We start from the raw sequence: 12,500 nt of genomic DNA on the forward strand, positions 1-12,500 counted from the left end.
ACATGTTCAAATTAAGTCAATCCAAAGGATCTTTTTTTTCAGTGCACAAAATTCAAACACGCCAGACTTTCTGTGTCATGGTTGTGAAGCGTCCCAGACAGCAGATGACCAATCATTGATTGTGTCACATTACACTTATATAAATAAGTAATTAAAATAGTATGATAAATGGCCAATTTGACTATCAATACATCTACTTGCCATGACTGTGGTCTTACACACACGTACAGGGTGTAGACAACAAAGAGATAATTACGACCGAATACATAAATACTTTTGGAGACTTGGAAACATTCTACATGGTCGGCGATAAATAAAATACTTATTTAATCAATCTACAACTGTTTTGGTGAGTTTAAAGTTATCTTACCTTGTACTGTTGTCTACATTAATTTAGAGAATTTACACTGGCTGAAGGGGGCAGTATAGACCATTGATTTCGGTCAGAGAATCAGGAAAATGGAAGTTCTTGAATGCTTTAATGTCATCCGGTTGCAACATTTTGAGTATATATTTGAGTGAGTAAATGTTTGTGTGGTTTTGTATCAATCAACGCACACCAAATAACAATGTCAGAGGAAATGTATATGTCCGAGGAAAAGGAAGTGCCACTGTAGGAACTAAACTTGGGTTCCCTCCAGTCTTTCTGACATGCCTCCTCATTAATGCTTCGTTTATACAGGCATTCGTTTACTGTTTAACTTGTGTGTTTTACACCAGACATGTTTTCGGGCAGCTAATGGGTCCTTTCTTTATGTTGATTTATGTCGGGCATATTGTTGGACAGCTAAGGGGTCCTAACGAGAGACATTTGGAGTCTGTTAGCCGTTAGCGGCTACCGGCAGATGCGCGCCGTCTTCGTGGTCGTGTACGTGCCGGGATTGAGCGAGTTGTTGAGCTCTGTGGAATGGATTGGAGTGCTACTGAAGCCATGTTGTTCCCTGGTCCTGTCCAGTCACGCTCTTTGATTGGAGTGACTATTTGGATGAGGCGCGCCGCTGAATCCCCGGAAATTCACATACAGTCCTAACATTACCGTAATTTTCTTGTAATTCTACATATGTGAATGTAAGATAAATGTTACCATCGTAGCTATGTGGAAATGTTGTGTACTAAGCGCACAATTTTATTATTTTGATTTATATGGACATATTTATCAGCGTTACACGACGGAGGCAACTCGGCTTTCGGGTAGTGGCGGAGGGGGCGTTGTGTAATGTAACGTTCAGCCTGTTGTTGTCTCTATTGTATTTTTATTTTATTTTATTTAAATTTTAAATGACTTCTGTTCTTGGTGTTGGATTTTATCAAATACATTTCCTTGAAAAATGCAACTTATACTCCAGTGCGACTTATACATCGTTTTTATGCATTTTATGGCTGGTGCGACTTGTACTCCGGAGCGACTTATAGTCCGGAAAATACGATACATACTATTCTTGTACTGCATTTCATCACTTGGTGTCAGAGTTCAAAAAATTCAGACTGTACCTTGAAGTTACCTGAATGCGACAGGATGAGGTTTGCAAATCATTGCATAATAATTTGATTTACGTTTTAAAGGTTCCAACGTAATTGGAGTTTAAGTTTGTAGGTATTTTATCAAACCTTCAGTTGTGTAAGGTGGATTGTTGTTATTTGTAAGATCTAGCTGTAGTCGAGTGTCCCTGAAAATATCTGTAGTCGGAGGCCGTGCCAGTCATACAGCTCTCTTCTCAATGTTTAGCTTTTGCAGCCAGATGGAAGAAGACAAGGCAGTTAAATGGTTACTTTGAAACATTCACCATTTTTTTTTTTACAATGGACTATATGCATGGATACTCAGGTTTCCTCCCACATTCCCAAAACATGCATGGTAAGTTGATTGGACTCTCTAAATTGCCCCCTAGTTGTGATTGTGAGTGCGGATGTTTGTCTCTGTGTGCCCTGCGATTGGCTGGCAACCGATTGAGGGTGTCCCCCGCCTACTGCCCGAAGACAGCTGGGATAGGCTCCAGCACGCCCCGTGACCCTTGTGAGGAGAAGCTGTATAGAAAATGGATGGATGGATATATGCATGGAGTTGTGTGACGCATTTCCGGTAAAATCTCGTTAGGCATCGCCCTTTCTGGTCATGCCCAGCGCCATTGTTTTGAAGCCGTTTTACTTCAGAAAATTTCTACTAATCGTCAAACTGTTGAGGTATTTTTCGGGATTATTGTGTGGTTGCGCGTACTCGTGAAGAAGAGGTGAAAGGACAGTACATCGAGCTATCACTGCTGTGTGCCTACCCAGATGGATTGGTTCTACACGGTGTTACTGCGCTTTGATGAGCAGCACCAGCTGATGTATTAATGCAGCCGTCAACCACACAAGGGCGGTGTTTGTATAACTATAACTCCCACAGCCTTAGTTTGACAGTTCTCAAGCTTTTGATTGTTATTGTTACTCTGTGTGCATAGATTAACAATGTTACTGGCCTTTCAACTGTACCTGTGTCTGTATGAATATTATTCTCATGCTGCCATTTTGTTTTATTAAAACTATATATATATATATATATATATATATATAGATATATATAATTGAGTCCTTATTCCACTTTTCAGCGGCAGCATTGATTTTTGAGAAGTCACCATGGGCAATAAAAAATTGTTTTACAGTAGAGGACACATTAAATATGTTTCAAAATGTTGGCAAGGCTGAGTCCACGGATGATTCAGATTGCGAGTCTGTGCAAGAACCCTACAGTGAAGAGGAGCTACAGCGACACTCACACCCGTCTGCCTCAGAGGGGGAATGATGGGACTCAATGAACTGGTGGACCCAGGGTAGGCGCTAAAGTCCATAATTTACATTCAAAGGTTCTCAGAACAGACCTTTAATACATAAAATACCTTTAATAGGTTCTCAAACAGCCACTAATAATCATACTAGGGGATGACGTTTTTGCCAAAGCACAAGCCGTCAAAATGGGACGGTCGAAAACCCTTCATGTCAAAAGCTTAACGTGGCTTATAATGATAGAAAGCAACAATTGCCACCAAAATTCACATGCACATCTCCACTTATACCCACTTCAATCCAAAAATATCAAAGCAATCGCCACAGTATTTTGGTGGTGATCAGTCATAATTTGCTAACATTAAGCCACATTGTAGGTTTTTTACACACACATTAAACATTTTAGACTGTCCCATCAAAGGAAAATGACGGAACTAGGAAATCTAAGTACTTTTAAAATTTGGGTAGTCCTGGTGTTAAAAAAAGGAGCGGTCCCTGTTGTTGAGTAGGTTAAGGACCTAGGCCGAGAGATACATCACATCAACAGCACGCTCTGCTATAGCGTCTACCCTGCCCCGGAAGCTTCGGTGCCCTATGACATCAAACGCGGAAGTGCTGCGTGCATATAGTCAATAAAGAGGTTATTGATCAACTATAGCTTGCCTCTGTCATTGTGCAAGCAGACGCGACAGTATATTGTCTTATTTCGGAGGATTGATGTGAGGATTTTAACTTTGAACTTTAACTATTCAATGGCTGTACCACAGTACCAAAAAAAAAAGTAGTCAAGTCACATCTGCAGGCGATTAAAGTAAACATAATTAATCCCAAAGGGCGTTAAGCAGATATTTTTTTACTTACCAAACTGTGCCTGCTGCCATCCCAGCGTTGAACACAGCAAGGCTAAACTCTTGCCACTTCCAGTTGGACTTTCCAGCAAACAATGTTGCCCATAGTTCAACCCTCGTAGGATCTGTAAATTTAACAGCAAGTTTAAAATTGTATCCATTTGGAAATTAAACATCGTTGATAATCGGGGTTTAAAAAGATGCACCAAAGAGAATCATGACTCATCACAACACAATACAATACAATACATAAAACTTTATTTATATACTGTAGCACATTCTACAGCAGCTGCAACTAAGCACTTTACATATAACATAAAATATCAATAATACAACAACAAAGACAGTGAAAGCAGTAAATTAAAACACAAATTAATGATACACCATACTAACACACCAGAAAAAAGTGTCAGTGTCATGTTGGGTCAAAAGATAAGAATAAAAATGTGTCTTCAAATGAGTTTCAGTGTGTTCATGTGAGTTAAGTTTTACATGTTTTTTTCATTTTTTGAAAGAGTGGAGTTAGGAGGTCGTGAAGCAGTTTTTGCTGCACCCACACGCCATTTCAGAAGGTGTCAGTAATGCACTAAAGTTGTTTGCCGAACGCTAAAAGACAGAAGAAGAAGTAGAAGTCAAAGAAGTAGAAGTAGTAGTAGAAGAAGATAAATTACAAGAAAAAAAAAATATATATATATATATATATATATATATATATATATATATATTATTGTAAAAGGTCATTTATATAAAGCGGAAGTCAACTAAAACATTTTTTTTCAAGAATATGTTCTATGCTCACCTCTTTTCTTAAGCTGAGCCATGAGTGTAGCTAGTTAATAGCGACCGGGAGCAATGTCTGCATTACTCCTGCTCACCTCTCGGGACACCACGTCAAAATTGTAGGTTATTTTGTGGGGAATATGACGAAAAACCTCATTAAATCAGTCTTGAAATGTGAAGGCGCTACAATAAAATAAGTTATTTAACCCATTAAAAGCCTGGGAGTGCATAACCGCATTTCTATCACTAGATGTTACGTCATTCTACCTTTCAGGCCGGCACAGCGGATACGTCACAATCCTTTTTTAATCCAATTCTCCGTCTCTTAGCCAACTTAATCCGTATACTCTGATACACTTGACGGTGTCGCGAGACCGCAAAGGATGTCGTGGAATTTTTTCCAGCCATAGGTAGGCTAATGGCGGACGCCGTCGATCGCCGGGAGCTCTCATAAGTAACGGCAGTGCTATATAGACCAGTGGAACCAGTCGAACGTCATATGATATGGTTTATAGACAATGACGATATTGACGTCTTTGTAACAGAATAGATGATGGTAATTACCACTCGATTTTTTTAAAATTAAAATAATGCTTCTCTTGCACTGACACATTATTTTACATCTTTGATTGAAACAGTAAATAATAATGAATTCTGCAAGTCATTTTTGCCAACGTAAAACAAACAAAAAAAAGATGATTACACTAGGCCTGATGTGTGTGAAAAGTTTCGTGAGATTTCATGCATGTTTAGAAATCAGCGTTGTTTTATTTGCGAACTGCCCGTTGCCATGGTGATAGCTTTTAACGAAAAATCACAAATATTGTATTTTAACATCAGGAAGGTCTACAGAGTGTTCTGAGCAATTCTGAGGTGGACCTGGTTAACCTGCAAGGAAAAAAAGATCAAAGAATAAAACATGTACTTCCTTTAGCCAGTAAGTGGCGGTACCACTACGATGAAAAATAAGTTCAGGGATGTCTTCAAGCTTAGATTATCAAATCTCAGTAGTTTTGGGAAAGAAATTATCATGTGAGTCCAGTTCCAGCAATAATCAGAGCAAATTCATATTATAAAGTTAATTCAAAATGGCGGACTTCCTGTTTGGTTTAGCCTATGGCTCCAAGATACTTTTTGAACTGTTACATATACCACCAAATTTTCATCAATCTCGGTGAAAACTACAACCGGGGCTGATTTTTTTAAAAAAATTCTAGGGGACGCTAGCGAGCCATTTTTTTACAAATTGCACAAAAGAGTAACAAATGTTGATGATTTCGCTAGGCCTGATGTATGTGCAAAGTTTCGTGAGATTTCGTGCATGTTCAGACCCTCAAAATGAGCGTTGTATTTTTTGGCAAATGTCAAAGAAAAAACATGTATTTCCTTCAGCCACTAGGTGGCGCTACCACTACGATGAAAAATACATTCGTAGATGTCTTCAGCCCTTCGCTATCATCAAATATGAAAAATTTCGAGAAGTTTGGATAATGTGAGTCAAGATAGAACAGCATTTATTGTCACTTATCATCAGAATTTGCGGCACAGCCATGGCCACGCCCTTCGCCAAAAAGTCATAATATTCAGCGTAGAGCAAGATCAACGTCTTGAGGCTTTTCTGACAAATTTTCAGTCAGATTCGTTCAACGGGCTCCGTGCAGTATATGGGCCATTCTACTGAATTGGTTCAAATTCAGAGTTGGAAAATGCGTGAAATTTGTATTTTATTTCAGAAAAACCTTTATTGTATTCATGTTGCACCATATCTAAGGGGCACAAATATAGTAAAAGTACAGTCAATTTTCAAATAGCATTTTCTCGCTTTTCCCTAATATCTTCAAAAGTCACCATTAATTAAAAAACAAAAATACCCTTAAACAATAATTATCAAGATTGTTGGTTGATAATTCAATACTTTTTATTTTTGTTAAAACATCAGTTTTTTCGGTAGTGACTGCAACATTTCAATAGTGACCATATTGTCGCTGCTGTTGCAGTAATACTTTGTGTGAGGGTAGCATTGTAATCGCTAACTAGTTATGCTATATTTTAACTTTTAACGTGTATTATAACCATCTATCCATCCATTATCTATACCGCTTATCCTCACAAGGGTCACGGGCGTGCTGGAACCTATCCCAGCTGTCTTCGGGCAGTAGGCGGGGGACACTCTGAATTGGTTGCCAGCCAATCACAGGGTACACAGAGACAAATAAACATCCGCACTCACAATCACACCTAGGTGCAATTTAGAGTGTCCAATCAACCTACCATGCATGTTTTTGGAATGTGGGAGGAAACCGGAGTTCCCGGAGAAAACCCGGCACGGGGAGAACATGCAACATGAAACATTATTTTTCCATTTTCTACTGCTTTGTGCTGTACTCAGGGCCGCAGGGGTTTGGAGTTGATCGTAACTGACTTGGGGCAAAAGCAGGGTACACGCTGGACCAGTCACCTGTCACCTGTCCATCACAGGGCTCTTCATCAATGAAAAACTGTGGTTTCACCTTCCAAATGAAATTTTTATTGAAATGACAAACATTTTTGTGACATACATTTCCGTGTATGTATGTTCCCCCTCTCTCAGTTTTTTGAGAGACATGCAGTGGTCTTGTCTTTTCCTCCATGCTCTTCTGACTTTCCTTTGTTCTCTGCTGGATAATTCATTGGTAGACTTCAGCTTTCCTTCCATCTCTTATTTCTTTCTCTTTCCTTCATTAAATATTCTTTGGATTTCACTGGGTCATTGTAACCCTTCACCTGTACTCTGTCTCTTCTAGGCGTTTTGGCATTTTGGTGTTTTCCCCTTCAAATTAAGATAAAATATGAAATAGAATATTATTAAAATCAGAGAGATCTATGTATGACAAATGTATCTATGTATTATATTATTTTAAACTTAATGTATTAGAAAATAAACACCATATTGTCACTACCGAAACAATTATGTCACAACCAAAACCTTTCTGTATGTTTCGGTAGTGACTGTTTTGGTTTTATTTTTCCCTTCAAATTTTGATAAAAGATGGAATATAATATTGTTAAAATCAGAAGGATCTATGTATGACAAATGTATCTATGTATTATATTATTTAAAACTTACTTTATTCAAAAATAAACATCATATTGTCACTACTGAAATCATTATTTTATGATAGTTGTTGACAATACTCAACAATGCTAGGCACAACGTGGCTACCACAGACAGTTTTGAGCATGTGTACAAAGATAGAAAACAGTACATTTAGCATTCAAATCAAAAGTGCTCATTTTATAGCCAAAATGAGGTGTTCGGTAGCGACAGTCCTTAAAACCTAACTTAACTTAATAATGCTGCCAACTAATTACTCGCCATGTGCCCAGTGATGAACATGAAGGTAATGTCTCTTACTGGTGAAATTTCTGGGGATGTGGCTAAAATCAGCCCTGCCTACAGACAAATACTCTTTGCGTTTCGGTAGTGACATGAGAAGTTGTTACAGGTTTTTTTACAGAAAAACTTCTCATTTGAAAAAAATCGACAAAATCAATGTAAATCTTTCACCATACATTTAAAAGCAACCAAAATGATCTATTAAAGTAAAGTATTTTTTAAATTGGCAAAAATCTTCTACATTTTTTTTTCATGAATTGAAATTTAAGAGTTAGAGATTGTGACAGCCACCTCCCAATAGGAAGTGACATATAAAAGATGACTTTTTATACATTCAGTTTAATAGTATCTCAATTAATGCCTTGTGGTAAAATAGATCATAACAACATATTACTAAATATGCAAGGTCTGAACACTTCATTGTTTTTTAACATTTGATTTTCATTGTGGGACAGCAATTTCAATCAATTCGGTAGTATGGCTCATATAGAAATGTAAAAAATGACTATTTTTGTCGCCATTAGGTGGCACTATATGTATAATGGAATATTATCAAATACATGTCTTCAGGTCGTGACTCCTTCCGTACAAGTGAAGTTTGGGATTTTTTGGAGCATGTGCAGGGGAGTTATTATGGTTTCTCTCCTTTATGGCGAAGGAAAAAAATTACGCCAAATTTGATGCCTCGCCCCCGTCATACAGTTTATCGAAATCGCCCCAAAAAATTCCCAGCTGTTGCCCTCGGTATTAAGATGGCATATCTGAAGTTTGAAGTCAATTGGATGAATCCTGTGCAACATGGGTGCAAAAGTATGCCCCCTGTAAATGTGCAAAAATGGGCCAAAATTCCTAACTCATTTCTTGTTCACTTTAGACTATGGCTACGATGGACTTTTTTGTACGTTTCGGGGTGCTACACGTGCCTGCCAATTTTGGTAGGCCTAGGTCAAACGGGCCGGGGATTGGTTATTATTTTTGCCACTCTAGGTGGTGCTTACAGAGCCATTTTGTTTGCGTCATTTACGGAAACTTTAAAATATCAAATTTTTCGCCAGGCCCAATGAGAATGCAAAGTTTGATGAGTTTTCGTGCATTTTTTCGGACACTTGAGCCCCGTTATAAGGTTCCTTCGCGAACCTATTTTACTAACTTTTATTTTCTAAGGAGCTATTTATTTGTAAATTGTACTGTAATCTGTTGATTAGAATTCACCACTTAAGATGGGACATTTCTCCATCACATAATTTATTTTGTATTAGTAAAGTATTCTTGTTTTTTCATGGTGCTGCTTTTGTTGAATATTTTTCTAAGAATGCACACCAGAAAATGTGCCAGGAATAGCTGCACCTGATATTTCATTTGTTTTATTTATTCATTTATTTTTTGTATTGTACACCATAATACAATAGTTTGAAAAAATAATTGAAGGGAAAAGTGAGTTTGTTTTATGTTCTGCCTATACTGAAAATACAGTCAGGGACCCGAATAATACGCTACTGTATTTGAATGCGTTTGTGTTACAATGTTTGAAATGTTACTATATTAACTATATTACAGGAATACTTTTACTGGACCCTTGTCGACGTAATGTGATCATTGATGATGGATTATGAAATTGTGTCGGACATTTATGAGGTTGAAATGGTGAGTTCCTTATTTTTTGTGTGTTAGCGATTTTTTTACATAAATGCTCGCCGAGCCTGCAGATTATTGTATATCATAATGTTTGGTATCATTCGAATCTGCAGAAACTCAGTTTTCTAACCATACATAACATGCCCGGCCGAGAATGCTTTGAAGTTGTTCTGTATAGCACCTTTTCCACAGCAGGAACCTTTGGAGGAACCTTTGACTTTATCCTGGTAAAGTGGTTCCACCCAAAAAAATTACCAGGGTAACGAAATGGCCCTGGGACATTAGTGGGGGCATTTCGGCCCCGCAGGCGACCAGGTCCATGGTAGCCTAGACGGAAATCTGCGCAGGGGCAGGCTGCGCTGACAAACGCAGATTGGTCGGTCGGACTTAGGGGTCGGTCGGACTTAGGGGTCTGTTTTCCACGACGCCATTAGCCTTTAGCTCCGGTAACTGCTAACTGTGCCGTTGCTGTGCTTGCTCATCCAATATTTCAAATATTAAGGAAAAGTGAATGAATATCTAGACGGACAAATATGTGCAGGCTCTTGTGAGCATTTTTGGGGGACAAAGACATCCAACCCAACTTTGACTCAGCGACAAGGAGCGACCAATATGTACCAGCTTATTACTGCCGAGCAAGGCGAGTTTAAACTGTTCGCACGGCAAAACAAGTCCGAGGAAGATGTAAAGTTAAAACAAGACGAATAAAACGCTCACGGATCACAACAGCCCGAGTGGAAATGACCGTCGAGTGAGCAAATTGTACGATCGACTAGATGCCATGGGTTGGACATGCGTTCTTGGACACCGGAGTGATGGATTCTGCTGTGGCGCTACTGACAAAGGTAAACACGAAATACTCAGTAATACTTGGAATATTTAAATTTTTAGCAGAAACACAAATTGTGTGAGTGCATGTGCACTGAAAATGGTTAGCTGTTGAAAGTCTCACCACTGAAGTATTCATAAAACAGGATAGTGGATTTACTGTATTTACAGAAAGCAGATTCGTTTTATTAGCCACTGTAATATTAAGTTTGAGCAAACAGGGAAAAAATGTACATAGATAATGAAGCATTGCATTTTGAATAACATCCACCTCAAATAAATGTTAAAAAAACAACTGTTAAAAATAAAATGCAAACGTAAGGCGTAAATTACAGACCCATATAATCTAATAGCGAACTCTGGCCTTTTTTGGGCATGTATTTTGATTAAGTGAAGAAATCATGAGCCATCATCATCCGCTACACAGAAGTGCAGTGTCTCCTGCGACTCAAGCATCGCCAGTCCTGGTAAATTTCATTTTACAATCATTTGTAGGGCTCTTGAATTATTTACTGTTACCCATTTTGCTTTTGTATGTCAACATGTAAGAGGAAAAGGAGACCGATCAACTCTTCCTGGATGTGCTGCACTGCTGTTTCTGAGGCATGAAGGTAAAATACCTGTTGTACTCAGAAATAATTTGTGGTTTTATTTAGTTTGTCACCTGTTGCAGCAATTATCAGTAGCACTTTTCAGTTACTTATAACAGGCAATAACAGGCTGATGCCAAAGGTAAGGCTCTGCCTCCTCAACATAGCTTCCACCTTTATAAACTCAAGTACAGTACAGTACTAGTATAAAATATTGCACGTTTAATCAAAATAAAAATAAAAAACAGTTGATCATAAAATGCAAATGTCTGCATAAATTACTGATTTATATCCACTAATACTAAACTATGACATTTTTCTGCACGTTTTTTGATTTGCAGCTGTTGCACATGCTGAAGAAGTTTCCAATGCAGCGACAAGTGTGAGCTCTCCATCAGGCTACCAAGAAGCATCCCTCAGCCAGCGTTTGCCCGTGTCAGTAAGATGTTTCACTTACAGTAACTTGTAGGACAATTCCGTTGTTAAATTTGCCTTTCTATCATGTCAATAGGAAAGCGCGTAGGGGATGGGACCTTGGATTCAATCGCAGAAATGGGAATCGCAGGCCAGGAGTTCACTGTGGCAGAAAATAACGTGTGGCAAGCCATACACTTTTCCAAGTTGCGAACGATGCCGATTTGGTCTGGGGTGCAAGACTAGAAAATTACGATGCCGAGTTGGTCCGGGTGCAAGACTAGAAAATTCAGCCAGGCTTCTGGCTGTGTATTTTGTCTTTTAAATGTGCACAAATAAAAAGTCGCAGTGTATAATTGTTTTTTCCAAAACTTACTTCACGCTGCTGTCATTAAAAACTCCATAAGAGCTGTTAATGAAGCCATGTATTTGTTTCATTTATTTAACTTTTACTTATCCAGGTACGGTATTTGCAATGCTGACCAGGCTACAGACAGCAGATTAAAACATGGCAAAATAAAAACAAATACATATACTCATATAAAAACAACATGATATATGCACAAGCTATATCTTACGTACATATTAATTTCAATGACAGGCTACAAATAGGTTCAGCTTTTATGTGCATTAGGGAAAATCTTTTAAAGAAAAAAATACACACAAATATGTCTGTAAATCACTGCCTCAAAGACTTGTTTGCAGCCTGGATGGCATTGCAAATGAGAATAGTTTAACTGCCTTATTGAGATTAAATAAAGTAAATAAAAAGGTAAGTTTACATCACCATTAAGCAACAATACTTTCACTCTGATTTTCATGTTGACACACTTTAATATTGATTTTATATTTTAAAGTTAACCAATATTAAATTAATATTATTTATATGGTAGCTTTAAAGGTCACTTAATTATTCTCTACCTGAAATTATGTTGATGTCGGGTGTCAGTAATGAGTAGGGAACTAACACAACACCTCCCACTGATGTGTCATCAGTCTCATTTGCAGAATTTACCAAGAACTATTTGACACTGTGGGGACGCAAACAACCTGGGCCACAGGAACCTTTGTTACCGGGAACTATATTACCAGGAACAAAAAGTTCCTGGGCTTGTTGGTGGAGAAGGGGCTAATAAAGAGAATTTCCCGTGGGCCGATGGACCTGCAATAACATGTGAAATGATGTACAGGTAATAACGTGTTAATAATTTCACACATAAGTCGCTCCAGAGTATAAATCGCACCGCAGGCCAAACTATGAAAAAA

The 12,500-nt window shown here is 38.2% G+C and overlaps 1 protein-coding gene and 1 long non-coding RNA gene across 24 annotated transcripts in view; one reads left to right on the forward strand and one right to left on the reverse strand.

Moving 5' to 3' along the window:
- brip1 (BRCA1 interacting helicase 1) overlaps nucleotides 1-12,500 on the reverse strand; it is a 302,307-nt gene that overhangs the window by 288,437 nt on the left and 1,370 nt on the right. For all 23 annotated transcript variants that reach the window (XM_086034853.1, XM_086034852.1, XM_086034839.1 and 20 more), the window contains exon 2: nucleotides 3,625-3,736. In XM_086034853.1, the coding sequence (XP_085890979.1) occupies nucleotides 3,625-3,736 (112 nt within the window). The remainder of the gene's footprint in view (nucleotides 1-3,624; nucleotides 3,737-12,500) is intronic.
- LOC147145407 (uncharacterized) lies at nucleotides 9,824-11,574 on the forward strand. The gene is made up of 5 exons (XR_015087523.1): nucleotides 9,824-10,247; nucleotides 10,622-10,697; nucleotides 10,780-10,841; nucleotides 11,162-11,255; nucleotides 11,332-11,574. It is a non-coding gene; the product is annotated as an uncharacterized LOC147145407 (long non-coding RNA).

Source organism: Filicampus tigris, chromosome 7, assembly GCF_054856515.1.
Source record: "Filicampus tigris isolate MCC_2025a chromosome 7, RoL_Ftig_1.0, whole genome shotgun sequence".
Lineage (NCBI taxonomy): Eukaryota > Metazoa > Chordata > Actinopteri > Syngnathiformes > Syngnathidae > Filicampus > Filicampus tigris.